Here is a 17,743-nt window from a genome sequence, read left to right as displayed (position 1 = left end):
GGACGGGACTGGAGGAGATTATGCTAAGTGAAATAAGTCAAGCAGAGAAAGGCAATTATCATATGGTTTCACTCATTGATGGAACATAAGAAATAGCAGGGAGATTGGTAGGAGAAGAAAGGGAAGAATAAAGGGGGGGTAAACAGAAGAGAGAATGAACCACGAGAGACTATGGACTCTGGGAAACAAACTGAGGGCTTCAGAGGGGAGGGGGGTGGGGGATTGGGATAGGCTGGTGATGGGTATTGAGGAGGGCACATATTGCATGGTGCACTGGGTGTTATATGCAAATAATGAATCATGGAACATTGCATCAAAAACTAAGGATGAGTTACTATATGGTGACAAACATAACATAATAAAAAATTATTTAAAAAAAAAAAAAAGGCAAAGTCAATCCCGAAGCTTGAACAGGCAAACACACAACATTGAGAAGAAACAGATTAACACTGTTTTCAATCCCATTCTTACCAGGCTTTTTCAGTTTAAATTTGTTTTAAAGAATCCGATCTTAACAAGTCCTATTGTGGATGATCCAATATTTGAAATCCAGAGCAACACAATTCAATTTAAGTTCCAAACAGGAAAAAAAAAATGTTCCCCAGGATCACCAGCCTCCATTCTCAGCGCAGTAGACATAACATGAGGACACCTCAAGAGAGAGAGGAGAGCAGAGGATGCTTTATGATCAGGCTAAAAATGAATTCCACCATGCCTGTGGTCTTCTCTGATTTGATTGAGAATGACAGGGAATGAGTTAGACCTCTAAATGGCAAAGAGTTAAGAACTATAATGGAAACAGTCAACTCCTTCCCTAACAGCCATTGATGGTGGACGCCTACAGTATACCTTATAAAGACCCCCCCCCATTAAATATCACCACCCTCATGAGGATAGTCAACCTTAGGATTTAGCTAACATTTATTAAGGCCAAAGCTAACAGTGAGCTGGTTTTTCCTCCCTACACAAGTGGGCAGTAACTCTTGCATATCATTGTGAAACATCACCGTGCTCTAAGAACCACCTGTATATTCTCTCCATTTTTCAGATGAGGACACTGAGGTTTGGTCTGGTTCACGCCAGCGCCTCAGAGCGACCCAGGCAGTAAGTTAGGGCAAGCATGGAAGTCCTCTATATCCACATGGAGTGCCATTTTTTTCTGCAGTCATTACTTAATCTCATTTATTTAGAAAGGAGGAGCCCCTGCTATCAAAATGAGATACACTTAGCATCAGTTGCTGATCAAAGATTTCCTAAATATTTTCAGGATGTACTGGTCTATTTGGTAAGAAGTTCAGGAAATGAGGGGCAGAGTGAGATATTCAGATAATCCAATAGAGGGCAGGTGTGCCTGTCTTCTTCATCTATTTTTGTGAGATTGTTAATTCATGGAAATGTAACATTTGTTCAGCCAGGCACCATTTGTCACGGCTGGAAGACAACCTGCCTCTGATCAGCCTTGCAAATAGCTTCCAGATCCATCGGTGTGCTTGCCGCCCTCCCACAGAAGCAGCAGCATCTGCACCAAATGTGTTCACACCTCCAGACCCCTCTTGTCCGTGTCCTTCCCCTCCGCCCCACCTCTTCTGCACCTGCTGCCATTCAGCAGGGCTACCACCCTCTCTCCTCTGTGGTCCTTTGATTTGTCACTTGCATATCCGGAGACGGGGAGGCACCTGGGAGCTCCGGCCCCTCGTAACACTGGGCTAAGGACAGTGCTTCTACGTACATTATGGGCCCCATAGGGGGCAGGAAGGGGCCTTTGAAAACCTCGGGTCCTGGCTTGGCATGCCTGGGCACGCACTTCTGACAGCAAGCAGAGCCTAGTTAGTGTTAGGATCGAACAACTCCGCCATCTGCTTTAGTTAGGGAAACGGTACTTTGTATTTGTACAGAGCATGTGTCCGCTTTGACGCATTTCACCAGAAATATCTGTGTTGATCAGCCCCTAATGCTAAAATCTAAGAGGATCTTGTGATTACTCCCTACTTAGAAATGAGAAAACCAAGGCCCAGAGCAGGTAAGTGGCTCCACCAGGACAGCCCAGCTAGTCATGGCAGAGCCATGGGGCTCGTGTCCCTCCGGGCTCTCTCCCACCCCTAAGTCCATGATTTTTTTTTTTTAAATCAAATACACAGCTCTTTAAAAAGTGGACACAATGGGAAGAGCAAAAAAAGCAGTCCCTATTTAATTTCACACTTGCAAGCTGTCAGATTTCTGTTAACTTATTCTGAGTTCTCTGAAGCTCTAGGCCAGGGTTTCCAGCTTATTCCCACTGCAGAAATAAATAACTTCCCACAGGGGACTTCAGCTATGATTGTCCAGTAGATAGCTCAGTAGACTTAGGGCACTCATTGAAAGCCATTTAAAAGTGAACAAGTTTGTTGTTGTTTTTTTAATAATAATTTTTTATCATATCAGTCACCATATAGTACATCCTTAGTTTTTGATGTAGTGTTCCATGATTCATTGTTTGCATATAACACCCAGAGCTCCATGCAATACGTACCCTCCTTACTACCCATCACCAGTCTATCCCAATCCCCCACTCCCCTCCCCTCTGAAGCCCTCAGTTTGTTTCCCAGAATCCATAGTCTCTCGTGGTTCATTTCCCCTTCTGTTTACCCCCCCTTCATTCAAATGTTCGAGAGGATGTAGAGAAAGGGGATCCCTCTTACACTGTTGGTGGGAATGCAAGTTGGTACAGCCACTTTGGAAAACAGTATGGAGGTTCCTCAAGACATTAAAAATACGGCTACCCTATGATCCAGCAATTGCACTACTGGGTATTTACCCCAAAGATACAGACATAGTGAAGAGAAAGGGCATATGCACCCCAATGTTCATTGCATCATTGTCCACAATAGCTAAATCGTGGAGGGAGCCGACATGCCCTTCAACAGATGGCTGGATTAAGAAGATATGGTCCATATATACAATGGAATATTACTCAGCCATCAGAAAGAACAATTACCCAAAATTTGCGGCAACATGGACGAGACTGGAGGAGATTATGCTAAGTGAAATAAGTCAAGCAGAGAAAGACAATTATCATATGGTTTCACTCATTTATGGAACATAAGAATGAAGTTTGGGTTTTTTTAAGTTTTTATTTCAATTCCAGTTAGTTCACAAACTCTAGTGTAATATTATTTTCAGGTGTATAGTGATTCAGCACTTCAGTACATAAAGGGGAGCGAGTTTTGATCTCTGCCAACACTCAGGATATAGTTCTTCTCTATTTGAGCTCTTCCAGAAAAGACTTCTGCCCCACGTGGGTCAGGAAGCCTGCAACAACCTATGAATGAGAAACTGGGAAGGGCTTCTGCACTTCACCTTGGGAAGCCCTTGGCCCATTAGCAGGTGTTTGTAGTCTACCTTCCCCTCTGTGTTCCACCAGGAAGGAATGCTTGCTGAAGGCATTGCAAAGTTCTTGCCTAGCTGTGCCAAATGGTGTCAGTCTGAGCAGCCTCCTCCCCAGAGCCATTGGCAATACAGGTCACATCGCGGCCATAGTGGGGAAGGGTCCATCAGTGGTATGATCAGAGACATTTATAGAGCTCTTTCCTAAGTGCACAAGGCTCTCTACCAGATGCCACAGAAAGCAGAACACTAAGATACAGCTGGGCCTCCAAAGGGTTCCATGATAGAAAATATGGGCGAAAACGTGGGGTAGGGTCAAAAAGCACCAGAGCATAGCAGATGGGCTTTCCTAGCTTCCAGGGAGGGGCACAGCTAGGACAGCCACTCGGTCAGGTCCATCGACTAGTAGGAAATGACAAGAAAAGCAATTTCCTAAAAATGTTTTTGTCCAAGCACAGGATCCCCCGTCCCTGAACTGTTAATTTTCTTCTGTTCGCACCTGCTTGCCCACCTCCCAGCGGAAGCTTCCCACCCCAGTGATGGCTGCAAAATGGTTTGCAATCTGTCGCAGTGGTGGAAAAAGCACAATCCCTGTCAGAATCCTCATTTATTCCCGAATGTCCTACAGATGAATGTGTCAGCACATAGTACTCCATAGCAAGAGATAACCTGGTCACTGCAAAATACTGCAGTTGTTGCAGAAGGATCATGTCCTGTGAGGTCCGGGCTGCCTCCAAGGTGACTTCATGGTTCTCCAACAAGACAGCGAGGAGCACACATTTTCCTAGTGTGGTCCAGAGGAGTCTTGGAGAGGAACACGGTGCATTTTCCTAGAAATCCATTCTGTACTCTTTGTTATAAAGTGTGGCGGCCTGGGGGAGGGAGGGTACAAACCAGTCCTCGGATTTCTGTGCCTTTCCCACTCGCCTTCTTTTCTGCTTCAGCCTCTTCTGCAAACTCGCTGCTCTTGTTCGACACAGGATTTCCCTCTTTGGTAAGTGAAGAGAAGTATCATTGAAAGCCTCACTCCTCCCTGTAATTATCCTTAACTTGCATTTTGCCTTCATGTCGGCGCCTGCAGACAACCTGAGCCTTAGGACGAAGGTGTCACCTAAATTTGCCATAGAAAATTGGTCCGAAGTCTGATAAATGACCTCTCTGCACCTTTAACAGCTCAAATTTTCCACACCAATGAATGTTTTAAGCTCTGCCTCTAACATCCATCATACAGCAGATGTGTCAGGCCAGAGATAAATGCATTGTCCCCGCACATAGGTCTGGCACTTTGTGTGTTGGTGGTTAATTATGCTGCGGTTTGTGCATATTGAGAAGACTGCATTTAAAAGACAGGCTGAAGGGTTTGGGGAGTCACCGGTGATATTTTTGGTTCTAGGGAGCGATTCTACTACAATGGTGAGCTGTCTTCACATCTTAGCTCAGACACTTGACACAAGGTAAGTCTGCCCGGTTTTTTCCAGTAGTTTCTCAAGACTCCCTCTCTGACCCTCTCTTTTCACTTACCATATAGAAGAGAAGACATGTCACTGCTCTGCAGGAGCTGGGCGGGGGAGGGCGGGGGGAACAGGAAGGAAATGAATCTTAGCCTGACATTAGCACTCTCCATCTCTCCGCTCACATGATGGAGAGCCACTGTCATGACATGTACTGCGCGCTAAAAGCTGAGCGTTTGATCAATTCTTGTCTTCTCTTCCTGAGAAATTCATCTTTCGGAAGATAAAATATGTAATAGAGCAAAGTGCCACTTTGTCCCTCATTCTCCACAGAAAAAAGGAAGGGCTTCCTAATGGGTGGTGAGGCCATAAGCATCCTGGGATGGGAACCGTAGCACTGTGAATCCCAAGCAGCCAAGGAGGGAGGTGCAGGGATGTGTGATAAAAAGACCAGAGACAAAGATGGGTTTGAACCCTTGGCCTGAGGGTCTTGCAGGAAAGATGGCTGAAAGGGAAAGAAGTCTTAACAAATACATGTGTAAGTTCCAGTAATATAAACATAAATGATCTGATGAGATGAGGAAGAGGAGGAGTGGCAAGGACAGACAGGGAGCTTTCTTTAACACGCTCGTCAACCAGAGCCTTGTTTCTTGTTCTAGGGGTTCAGACCCCTCAAATCCCCTTTAATTATCCTTAACAATTTTTTGGTAACCATTCTTAGTTTGTAGTAGATTTCTGTCTTGTGGCCAGTCCTTCAGTTCATTTCTCTCTTTTGCATACAATTTTTGGAAGCGTGTCCTCCCCCCACGCAATACTAAGACAGCACAAATTCATAGAAGCAGGCCAAGGCACCCCAGGGGATCAGATCCCTTGTGGCTGGGAAGAGGAACCTTTCTTGCCAGGAGCACGTGGACTGCCTTGGGAGAGAGTCCCCCCCCCCCGCCCCGTCTTTTTTTTTTTAAATGCAGGTCAGCATGTTTGATAATCGTTCCTGACAAAACCCAAGACTAGAAAGTTACAAAGATAGCTCATGGTTCCTTACAGGCTAGGAGCAAGCCTCACTGACTTCATTTCTTTGTTTTTATTTTTCTGGTTGGTTGGATAATTATCCTGAAAATGCTGTAGATAAAAAGCATCTGTCCTTGAAGCAAGCCTGTCATAATCTTGTGAATAAGATGCCAAAATATGGAAAATAATAGTTGACTTGTAAGCTTTGTTCCAATTCTAAGTTTTATAAAATAGTTTTGAGGGAAGGCTAATCTCCATTCCCACAGGGCACATTTCTGTAGTTTCTTTTCAGCCGTCTGATGAAGCTGTCCATTTTAAAGGGGGCTTTCTGTTCCTGTTCCCTTCCCTTTTCCAAGCTAGGACAACCCTATAAGCTAATAGAAATCTAAACTTCAGTTGACATCTTTGTTCTCTCTAAGAGGTCCTGCATCATAAGAGAGCTAATATTTCTAGCTACTCCTTATGAAAGTAGCTTATCCCCTAATGAACTCTAAGAAAAACTCACCTTTCCTTCCTTTCAATTAGTTATTTATGGAGGAATGTAGCCCACTGGAACCCTATATTGATAACGGATGACTAAGATCAGTTTCATCCTAAACCCACCTCTGTGTTTCCTCAAGAGTGGAGTGCTGACTCTGTCCAACAGAAGACGCCATCCTGTTGTCAGCCCCCTCGGGATTGCGTGATCCGGATGGCTTCCTGGATGCTAACTGCTCTCTCTCCACTTCTGACTCAGTGTTTTCAGTTGACTGGCGTGTCCAGTGTCTCCCCGGGTTAAACTGCAAGTCACCAGTTTGAAGAAGGGGGTTGGCCAAAGGTTTGGATTATGATTATGCTTCTGGTCTGGAACATCGTTTGCTTACAGGACTGTCATGAAGTCAGGCTCAGAGCTGGTCAAGGCCGGGTTACGAGCGTTCTTTGAAAATGCTGCAGAAGACTTAGAGAAGACTTCAGAAAACCTGAAGCTGGGGAAGTTTACCCATTCCAGGACGCAGATTAAAGGCGTGTCTCAGAATATTAACTATACCACGGCAGCCCTGCTCCCCATCCTGACGTCCATCTTTGAGCACGTTGCTCAGCACCAGTTCGGGGTGGATTTACTCTGTGAGTCCTGTTCCTGTCTACCGCGGAGCTCTGTGCACGTGGCCCCAGATGAGAACTGTGTGACTCATTCACATGAGGTGACCTTGAAAGCAGAACAGAGAGATAATTATTTCATACTGTTTTCTTCTTAGGTTTAAAAATGAAGTAATAAATACTTAGAGGAGCAGAAATCCTCCAATTTGAGTATATAATATTTCACCTTTTCCTCACTATTATTCAGGACCAGAATTTTCCACCCACTGGCCTAGCTGTCAGCCATTGTGTTCCCACTTAATTTGAAAAGGTTATCTGAGTAATCCAGCAGGGGATATAGGTTTGCTCCCAGGGTTTTTCAGATACCAATTTTCCTGTTAAGAAGCCCTAATTTATTCATTGGATACCAGGAGCAGAGGAAAGCTGCTAACGTTTCATTATCTGAGCCTTCAGAGGAAGACCATAGTCAGTGGGTTTTATTTCAGTTTACATTTTAGTACCACATATAGCCCCTAGTGCAAATATTCTGCCACCAAGCTCAGTTTCACACTTTAAATGTTGGCACATGATTTAATTCAATTTAACCAACTGTCGATAACTGAGGCTGTGAGTTCTATATCCCCGAACAACTGAAAATCAGTTATTTCCTTGGAGGAGGGCAAAGGGATGGAGAAACATCCAAACTCATTATTTCATGTCATGGAAAGAATGCCCTTCCTTGTTGAAAACCTAAAAATTAAATTAGTTCTCGTTATGTTCAATTAGTCCCTGCCTTACTATGAGTTCCAGACATTGAAGGGGCATGTAGCCGATGGATTGTTCTCTCTAAGAGGTCCAACTCTTTGGCTTCCTAAGTGGAACATGCCCTTCCCTCAGGAAACATGGCACAATCATGATATCATTGAATTGTTTTTGAAAAAACGTCCATCAGAGAACTTGGGGCAGGTGGACCTGAGAAATTTTGGTCTGTGGCTAAAGAGGTAGGGATGGTCTACATATCTTCCTAGGAAATTAACAAAAGACTCATTCAAACTTCAGATTTCTTGCATTCTTCCTTTCAAAGGAAGGAAATGTTACTATGCCTAAAACTTAACTATAGGGTCTCCCTCTATTGGAAAGAAAAAAAAATCCCATATGGATCTCATTGATCGAATGATTTCTTTCCGGGAGAAGCAATACGGCTCACATCAAAAGCCGCCAAAGGAACGGAGATGGCTCAGTGGAGGGTGTCCTCCTGTCAGTGGGTTCTCCCCCAGTTCAGTAACCAGCATCTGGGGAGAAAGGGACTATATCGTGCGTAAGGGGGCGGGGGCCAGCGCGCGGTGCACGCGCACGTGCCGTCTTCAGCTCCTGGGTGATGGCAGCGCATTTTCTGTTGGTGGACCCTTTCCTGTGCCCAAGTGGAGCGCTGGGACTGAAGCATGGTAATGACTGCTCTTTTTTGTTCTTTCCAGTAGGTGATGTGCAGCTTTCATGCTACCACATCCTGTGCAGCCTCTACTCCCTTGGGACCGGAAAGAATATCTATGTTGAAAGGTAATTAGTGAACGGAAGAGGCTTAGAAAAATGTTACTTACAGTCTTTCAACACTTAACAACATCTTTTCAGTGCAGCAAAATCAAAATGCTCGCTGAAATGGGATGGTGATTTTGAGCCTGGGTCATCAAGTGTTTACGGCAATATTAAGATGTAGTGAGGCTATTGAGAGTTGTGACTTCTGTGGAGCTGCCTTAAAAAGAAAACCAAAGGCCCAAATTGGCATTACTTGGGCCAGGCTAAGTCACCAAAAAAGGGCTTAATACATAACCTCACTGCAGTTTCTTTTATTTTTTTATTTTTTAAGATTTTTATTTATTAGAGAAAGCGTGAGAGTGAGCGCGAGCAGGGCAGAGGGTCAGAGAGAGAGGGAGAAGCAGACTCCCTGCTGAGCAGGGAGCCCCACATGGGGCTCGATCCCAAGATCGTGATCCCAGGATCATGATCTGAGCCAAAGGCAGACACTTAACCCAGGTGCCCCCCTAATTGCAGTTTCAACCTCCTGCAGAAATATAAATCTTAACTGGTAAATCAGGACTTTTCTGATAGGTGCCAATGAGGTAATCTGTCACAAGGGCCCTCCCCCTCCCTAAAGGAAGATGAGGTAATCTGCATGACAAGACCTCCTTCCCCCTGAGAGATAGCTACCTAGCCTGGAACAACCTTTTCTTTTTTTTCTCTGGCTTGTAACTTTGTTGCCCCACTCTTCTTCTTATAAAAACTTTCCATTTTGTACCATCTTCTCCAAGCACTCTGCTACTTGCTAGATGGGATGTTGCCAGATTCATGAATCACTTGAAGACAATGAGATCTTCAGATTTACTCAGCTGAATTTTGTTTTTTAACAGATAGCTGGTATGGGACTGGAGAAGCAGTACTGTATAGCCAAGCTAAATCATGTGCTAATGACCAAAAAACATTAAAGAAATGTCTATTTCTTCATAATCACAGGTTCCAAATAGCTTCCAGAGTTCCTGTGGTTAAAGCTTGCACAAAAGCCCAAGGGACATGAGGCTGTTACTTTAGTGTTTAATAAGTTTCTATGTGATACGACCCTGGACCTTTACCATTCTCAGCTGTCAGATTAGCTGTAGTTTTAAACCAGTGCACATTTTGGTAGCAGAAATTGTATTCAGAAGTCTTGGATCTGAACAAGCTGATCCAATTCCCAAAGGAAACCACTATTAACAATTTGGTGTGTCATCCCAGATATTTTCTACACATGTACATTCGTACACATGTGGGATCATAATATCCATTTTTCTTTGCAACTTTGTCCTATTGGATGAAACTAAAAACTTAATTCCTGTATCGTTCAACTATCTTTAGATTTATTATTTAGATAAAATAATCATTACCTTTCTACTTTAAAAAGGTAAGCAAATTTAGTACACTTATATTCCTAGCTACTTCCTATCCTTTCTACATTTCCTTTTTTGCTATATAATTTCTTAAAACAGGGGCACCTGGGTGGCTCAGTCAGTTTAGAATCCAACTCTTGATTTCAGCTCAGGTCATGATCTCAGAGTCATGGCATTGAGCCCCGCATGGGGCTTTGCACTGGGCATGGAGCCTGCTTAAGTTTCTCTCTCCCTCTCTCTCTGCCCTTCCCCCCCCAGACCTGCCCCACTTGCACACACACATGCACTCTCTTTCTAAAATAATAATAATAATAATAATAATAATAATAATAATAATAATAATAATTTCTTATAACATTTACATTCTATTCTAGGACCAATATTCCCTGAGTTGTTTACCTTAGTTTATATTTTAATGACTCACCAAATAGACAATCCTAAACTATGACTTTCCCATTCCAAATTTTGTATTGTGATTTGTCTCTTGGTTGGCCAGGTTCATCATTAAGTACTTATTTCTGTAAGAGTTCTTAGATACTCTTGAATCCTTGCATATTTTGGAATATTACCCCTTGACTATGTGAACAATTTCTGTGGTATGAAATCCTTGGGTCATATTTTTTTTTTTTTCCCTCAGAAGCATATAGACTTTGCTTCTTTGTGTTCCAACAGTGCGCCCTGGGCTAGGTGATTTACTTACACATGACTTTGCAGTGGGAGGGGAGAACCTGGCTGTTCATTGGATTCCTTCTTCAGTCTTGAAGCTCATTAAGTTCCTATAATATGTTCCAGGATGTGTTTATTCTGTATCAGTCCCCTCAGCGTCTCCTCAGAACTCAGTGTTCAGAATTGGGTCTTCCATTTTTTTACAGATCTTTCACTTTATTATGTAATCGTGTTTTGGTTTTTTTCCCTAGCTGTTATTCAGAGAGAAATTGTGTCTATTTGTTGGCTTTTCCTTAATCTTCCACATTTCCCATTTTCTCCCAAGTAACTTTTAGCTAGTGGCTCTTTCCTGTTTGGGGTTTGTAAGATATTTCTCAAACTTTCTCCATGTTCCCGACTCTTTTTATTTTCTACGAATGTATTGAAAAGAATTTTTCTGTATTTTTTTCTGGAGAATTCTTCCTTGGAACCATGTTTCTCATGTATTTCTTGATTGTTAGCTACATTGCTAGTTCTCAAGAACGGAAAGGAGCATGTGTGCACACGTGTGTGTGTGTGTGTGTGTGTGTGTGTAAGGATTGTGGGGAAAAAACTTCATCCAGCTTCAGAGCTGACAAACTGGCTCAGGACCCCCTCACACTACCCACAGTGCCTTTAGCTCTAGGCCACATCCACCTCTAGCCTTCGGTGTGGTTCCTCCCCCAAAATAAGCAAGTGGCCCAGGTAAGAGGTCACAGGTAAAGTTTTTAGTGCGTCCTAAAGACATAGGGCTTTTGTATAGTCATTTAAAGTAGGTTTATTCCATCTGGTAGAGGGCTTGGGTCAGCAGCTACAGGACAGGTTTCTTCTCACTCTTGCACTCCACTTCCCCTCCAGTGGCTTCTCCAGCCTCAGAGTCCAGGTCACAGGAATGGCAGGCGGCATGTACCCTTCTTCCCTACTCTGTCCTGCCTGCCTCTCTGCAATATGAACCTGGTCCTGCATCCCCAGCAGGTCTCCCTGCTCCCCTCACCCCTTTTTCCTCATTGTTTCAAGGACAAGTTCATATTCTGGGCTCCTCAGAATCCCCATATTTATTTCCAGAGATTTCTACACTCTGCTGTTAGTCCAGAAATTATGTTTCAGTTTCAGCGTCCCCACTTGATTTGGTCCATACTTTGTGGCTTGACATTATCACACATTTTCTCATTCAGCAAAGATCCCAATGTCTTCCCAATTTTTACCCCATTTCTTGTGTGCTTTAGGGAGGAAACTTCAGTCAAATGTACCATTTCTCTACCACCTTTTGCTAAAGTTTCCTTGGCTAATGAATGTCTGCAGGGTTGCAAGGAACCACTAAATATTTGGTTTCCAGCAGCTTGTGTGAGCATTGTGGATGGGAGAGATTCCAGACACCTCAGTGATAGGGTTGATGGTAAAGAGAAGAAAGTCACTGAAACAGAATAGAGACCTTTCTTTTGGAACATGTTCCAATTGAGACAACACTGAGGTCACTGACAAGTAGAGTTTTCAACAAATTTTCAGCAAAGGGTTAAGGTTCTTGTGCATTTAACCATGGAGAATACTTGCCTTCTTTGATGTGGAGAGACTTTAATCACAGCATTTGAGGGGGGTCGGTCAAGAAGTGAAACTTGAAAATTGATTTAAGCATGGAACCTTCATTTTATTTCAAATGAAAACTGTGTTTTTCCCCTTCACACTTTAGAGATACTTATTCCTTCCTGCTCTGCCCCCTCTGACCAAACGTCGACACCTTCCCTAAACCTCTGCGGTGACTTGTGTCGCTGCTGTACAGCCGTGGCCTGCCCCCACTCTGCCCCTCTGCTGCATGTTACTTCCTCTCCTTAGCATCCTTTGGAACATGCACGAAGGAACTCTCAAAATTGCAAAGCACCAGATATGTGCAAGGCATAATTCTTACTACTGTGATGACTTTCGCTCTGCCCGGATCCCCAACGATAGGCATTTGAGAGGCTAGATCTGGATCCATGGAAATAAAATCAAGAGATGGACAAGGAGAGCCTCCACCTTATCAAATTAGAAAGTAACAAAATTGAAATACAGATCTCACCCTCTTCCCTCTGTCACCATTGACCAAGTTTTGCTATATGAAAAATACCGTACTAGGCGGTAAGAACTGAATGGGAAGGAGGAAGAGAGTTCCATATCCAGTAAATGAACTCTTCAAGTAGACCCTTTGGTGGCTCCAGCTATTTCAGTAACCCTTGTTCTGCTCTGGCCATACCCACCCTGCCCCGCTGGGGGGCGCTAATGACCAGGGAAGTGTTCTAGCAGCAGGTCTTTGCTCAGTCCCTCTTGGGGGCTGGGGGCCAAGGTCATTGGCAGACTTCTGGGCTCTACTTTCACAGAACTTTTCACAGGGAAACCAGGAGAACTGTTGCTTATTCCGGTTGGCCGAATGGCTAATTAGCACCATTGTGTGCCCTAGACTAGAAAATGCCCTGCTGTGAGCTTGTTGAGACCCAGATTTGTCAGGAATTAATATCAGAGAGCGCAGGGAGTGCATGTCCCCGAGGCAGCACAACGCTGGAAAACTGTGTCTTGCCCCCACAGGTTGCCTTTGCACCAGACTAACTTTCTAGAAATCCACTTTTGTGAGATCGGGACTTTGATGAGAGAAAGAGAACAGAGAAGAAGAATCGGTCCAGTTATCACCAGGGCAACTCAGGCCCCAGTGTTTCCGAGGTTCATCTTGCTGGGCCAAATAGAGTTTGAGCTCAGATTGGACCTTATCCCCTTGTCATCCTGATTTGTGCCCAGATTTTCTTGCATCAGTGCTCTCCCTGTGGCATTTCTTTCACCCTCACAGCTTAGCTCCTTCTTTCTTCCTCCCAGAAAGGCAAGACTGAGGAAATAGAGTATTTCTCCTCAGTGGCCACTGTGGCTGGTAGAAACAGTGAGGCTTGCTCAGAAGGGAGGTCGTGGTGGTGCCGAAGGTTCCCACAGAGAAGCCCCAGCCTCACTCCCGCGCCTCCCAGCAGGGCAGCACCAGCACAAGACACAGGACACAGAGGACGTCTGCTGTCTGAGGGCTGCTGCTCAGCCCCCAGAGCGGACCGGATGGGGGAATCTCACAGCCACACCTCCAGCGCAAGGATAAGGTTGTGCCATCACCTTAGAAAGTGATGCCTGACTGAGGACAGGCTTGCCTGCTGGAGGCTGATCTTAGAGTTGTCTGCCTAAACACTTCCCAGCTAAGCGAGCTATCAGCTAGTCCCCTAAAAGCTGAGCCTAAGAAGAAGATAGAAGATAGGGATTAAAACTACATATATTAATTGTCCTTTAAATTAATCAAAAGGTGACTTTTTTCGTAAGTTTGGTAATGTGAGAGAAGATGGGGGGTGGGGAGGCAGATTCCAAGACAGCTTTCTACTCACTCACCCACACACCCTCTCCCTCCACCCCCCTCCCTCTGGTCCAGCAGCTTCCTCTTGCCTGTCAGCAGACTCTGATTTTACCCCAGATAACCATATGAAGTTATTTTTTCAGGACCAATTAAGATCACATTTTTAAGCCAATTCAAGTGTGTCTCTTCCTCTGCTCTAACGAAGTTGCACGTTGATCCTAATTCTCATAATTAGACCATAAATATGTTATGTTATCGCATTGCTTCAGGGTTCTAAGGAGAAGGGCTTTTTACTGTCTGGAAGACAGAGGCTAATGTTCAGATTCTGTGGCTTACTCCTCAACAGGCCATGGGTCCCCTAGCTACCCCCCACCTGTAGTAAATGCTTGTTCTACATGTCCAGAGACCCTACACTTTTGACACTCCAGCTTCTTGGTGCTGTTGGAATTGTTGGCTGTTACCACAGGGAAGGGCAAGTAACACAGCCTTCAGTTCCGGTTTTGGTGGGGAGCTGAAGGGAACCCTGAGGGTTGAATGCCTTTCTGTTTCCACAGAACTGTGGTAGGCGAGTAAGCATTTGCTCCTCGCTCCAAGTGTGCCCTGTCTAGCTGGCAGTTTTCCCCATGATGGTTCCATAACATCCCCCAAGATGCAGCCTGACACCCTCAGCTCCCGGGGATTCTGCTAGTGGGCTTCATATACCCAGCACGCACTCACTCTGGCCAGACATAAAGGAAGGTAAACCAGATATATTTGAACACTGTAAGCCCCATCCACTTCTTACGTATAGACCTGTCACCTGAATTTTCCACTAATTACCTTTGTATCGTGGTCTAACAAAGAATGCCTAGTATTAGTTTGAAGACATTCTCCTCCTTATTTGGGAACTGCCATCACGTGTGTAACACATAACAGGTGTGTATTCTGACAGTGACCGAATGCCAGTAATTGACAGAAGATATTGACGATGGAAAAACAGATGGCTCTGGTCTCTCATTCATCAGAAAGCAACAGATGTGAGCGCTCGTACAGGACCCTTCAAGCCAGCACTGTCGCTGTATGCCTCACTAGCAGAAAGGACCTGCTCAGCTAGCCAGTACAACTCCCAGACTAAGCCCAGGTCCAGGAGGGAGAAGAGCTATCTCAGTACCAGCTCTGCTGTGACCAACCCGTGGCTGGTTCCCACTACTTAGCTTGCTGACTTGGTTAGCAGGCAAGCAAGCACAAGTTCTTTCAGTTGGAGAACTAGGAATCTGAATAAGGAATCCTAAGCATTTTACTCTTGTTTGGGTGCTCATTTCCCAGAAAGACCTGAGACCCAGAGCTTTATACATGATGGTCACTCAAATATTTGTGTAGAATATTTGTGAGAAGTAAGAGGTGTTAAGAGGTCTTTCCTCTAAATCAAGCAATGTGCTTTAGGACATATTGTTTCTCTTGCAAGGCAGGTCTTTTATTTTGTGTCTTATTGGTGCTTTGGGCCCATTATCTATTCCCACTGGTGGACAGCAGCTCCATCCAAAGCAGGGACTGGACACAGATTACACAAAAGATTTCAAAACATTTTGAAAACAGAGGATCAAATTCTATTTGGATGACAGCAAAATTTGCTCTCAGAAATTCTGGGGGAGAAGAACAAAGCTACATTGTGTATCACTACATTGCCTTAACCAGTTTTAAGAACCAGGGTCCATGTGGTAAGACCATTGTACACCACTGGTCAGTGTCCAGAGAAAAACAGGGAGGAAGTCGTGCTTGTAATCTTACTGAGCCCAGGATCCAGGGATTCCAGTAGAGTAATCTGTGGGGAGATGGCCTGAGACATCTTGGGAAAGAGGCCTGGCCCACCATGCATGGGGCCAGCGTGTGGTGGCACCATTTCTAAATGGACTTCTTTGTTTCCAGGCAACGTCCTGCCCTTGGAGAATGTCTGGCCTCACTGGCAGCTGCCATCCCAGTGGCATTCCTGGAGCCCACCCTTAACCGCTACAATCCACTCTCAGTCTTCAACACCAAAACCCCCAGGGAGAGGTCTAGTAAGTATCTTCCCTCAGAGGTCATCAACCCATGCATTGAGAGGCGAGCAGCCAGGAAGACAGGCCACCCAGGCAGGGAACAGCAGCCTTGAAGCACTTTTAGTTTATATAGTCTGAGAGGGGCCGGGAGATCAAAGCTAGGGTCCATGTTGTATGTCTCCATTTTACTGGAAAAATGGACACAGGCGAGTACTTGGTTATAACTGGACTTTGGCTTCCTCTTCTGTACAATGAGACAGTGTGGTTGATTTCTAAATCCCTTCCATCCTAAAGCCTTAGGCTCTCTAGTCTGCCCTGGGCCTCAAGTCCCCTTCTGCACGTGGGGACATGACTTCTTTATTAGTTCCTCTCCAGAGTGTCATCAGAAGGGCACACGTGCACTAGTAACCTAATTGTACTTTCCAAGTCCAGGGAGAGGCTGTGTTTCCAAGGATGATGACCACAGGGTGTCTATCACTTTAAAAAATAAAACACAGAAAAACACAAACCTCTTATGCTGTTGGCGGAAATGCAAGCTGGTACAGCCACACTGGAAAACAGTATGGAGGTTCCTCAAGACATTAGAAATACAGCTATCCTGTGACCCAGCAATTGCACTACTGGATATTTACCCCAAAGATACAGATGTAGTGAAAAGAAGGGGCACCTGCACCCCAATGTTCATAGCAGCAATGTCCACAATAGCCAAACTGTGGAAGGAGCTGAGATGTCCTTCAACGGATGAATGGATAAAGAAGATGTGGTTCGTATATACAATGGAATATTACTCAGCCATCAGAAAGGATGAATACCCACCATTTGTGTTGACACGGATGGAACTGGAGGGGATTATGCTAAGTGAAATAAGTCAAGCAGAGAAAGACAATTATATGGTTTCACTCAATGTGGAATATAGGAAGTAGTGTAGAGGATCATAGGGGAAGGGAGAGAAAACTGAATGGGAAGAAATCAGAAAGGGAGACAAACCATGAGACTCTAAACGCCAGGAACCAAACTGAGGGTTACAGAAGGGAAGGGGGTGGGGGGGATGGGGTAACCAGGTGATGGACATTAAGTAGGGCACGTGACGTGATGAGCACTGGGTGTTATACACAACTAATGAATCATTGAACACTACATCAAAAATTAATGATGTACTATATGTTGGCTAATTGAATTTAAATTTTTTAAAAAGGAAAAACACACCACCAGAAGGGATTGAAATTATACAAGAAAGAGAAGTTAATATGGGTGTTGACACACTAAGTTCTAGAATAGCAGTAGGCAAACTAGGGCTCTGGGCGTAATCTGGCCGCTGCGCATTTTCGTAAATACTGATTTATTGGAACACAGTCTCATCGACTCGTTTACATGTTGTCTGTGTCTGCTTTAGCACTAAGTAGGAGAGGAAAACTAATTTTCTCTCTACTCTTAATTGTTCTTGGCTGAGATCCCCCCCCCCAAAACAGATTAGCAGGAGAAAAAAACTGTAATTATAGACACGTGAGTACTTACAGGAACCCCACAAAAACATGAGACTCAAAATGTAGCCAGCGGATTGAGGCTTATAGACAGACCATTCAGAGCTAAGGAAAGGGATGAGGAAGGAAGGCAATTCACGGAAAGGGGAGAAGTGGAAACATTGGTAAACGTTTGCCCTGCTCCGAGATGAGTCTCTCAGATGCAGAAGTGATCTCTGGTAAATGGTTCACTTCCCGGTATGGGCCTCCATTCTAATGTAAATTTCCTTTATAAAATTTAGAGTTTTCTTACACAAGGGTAACTTCTACTCTGTTTTCAGAGCTCCTCCTGTGTTTGTAGATGCTTAAAAATAATCAGCCCAAAATAATCCTTGTGCCAAGGAGACATATTTTCAAGTGGCACATTCTGCTCCAATTC

At 44.4% G+C, this 17,743-nt stretch overlaps 1 protein-coding gene across 1 annotated transcript in view; it reads left to right on the top strand.

Annotated features, from left to right (window-relative positions):
• The window catches only part of RYR3 (ryanodine receptor 3), a 581,277-nt gene that overhangs the window by 492,828 nt on the left and 70,706 nt on the right, over window positions 1–17,743 (top strand). The window contains exons 62-66 of the mRNA XM_045815782.2: window positions 4,308–4,357; window positions 4,757–4,817; window positions 6,688–6,926; window positions 8,354–8,435; window positions 15,735–15,865. Of these exons, the coding sequence (XP_045671738.2) occupies window positions 4,308–4,357; window positions 4,757–4,817; window positions 6,688–6,926; window positions 8,354–8,435; window positions 15,735–15,865 (563 nt within the window). The remainder of the gene's footprint in view (window positions 1–4,307; window positions 4,358–4,756; window positions 4,818–6,687; window positions 6,927–8,353; window positions 8,436–15,734; window positions 15,866–17,743) is intronic.

The sequence above is a fragment of the Ursus americanus genome, chromosome 36 (assembly GCF_024610735.1).
Source record: "Ursus americanus isolate L20-20 chromosome 36, mUrsAme1.1.p, whole genome shotgun sequence".
NCBI lineage: Eukaryota > Metazoa > Chordata > Mammalia > Carnivora > Ursidae > Ursus > Ursus americanus.
The sequence above is the reverse complement of the archived record's forward strand: the minus strand, read 5'-3'. Positions and strand labels throughout refer to the sequence as shown.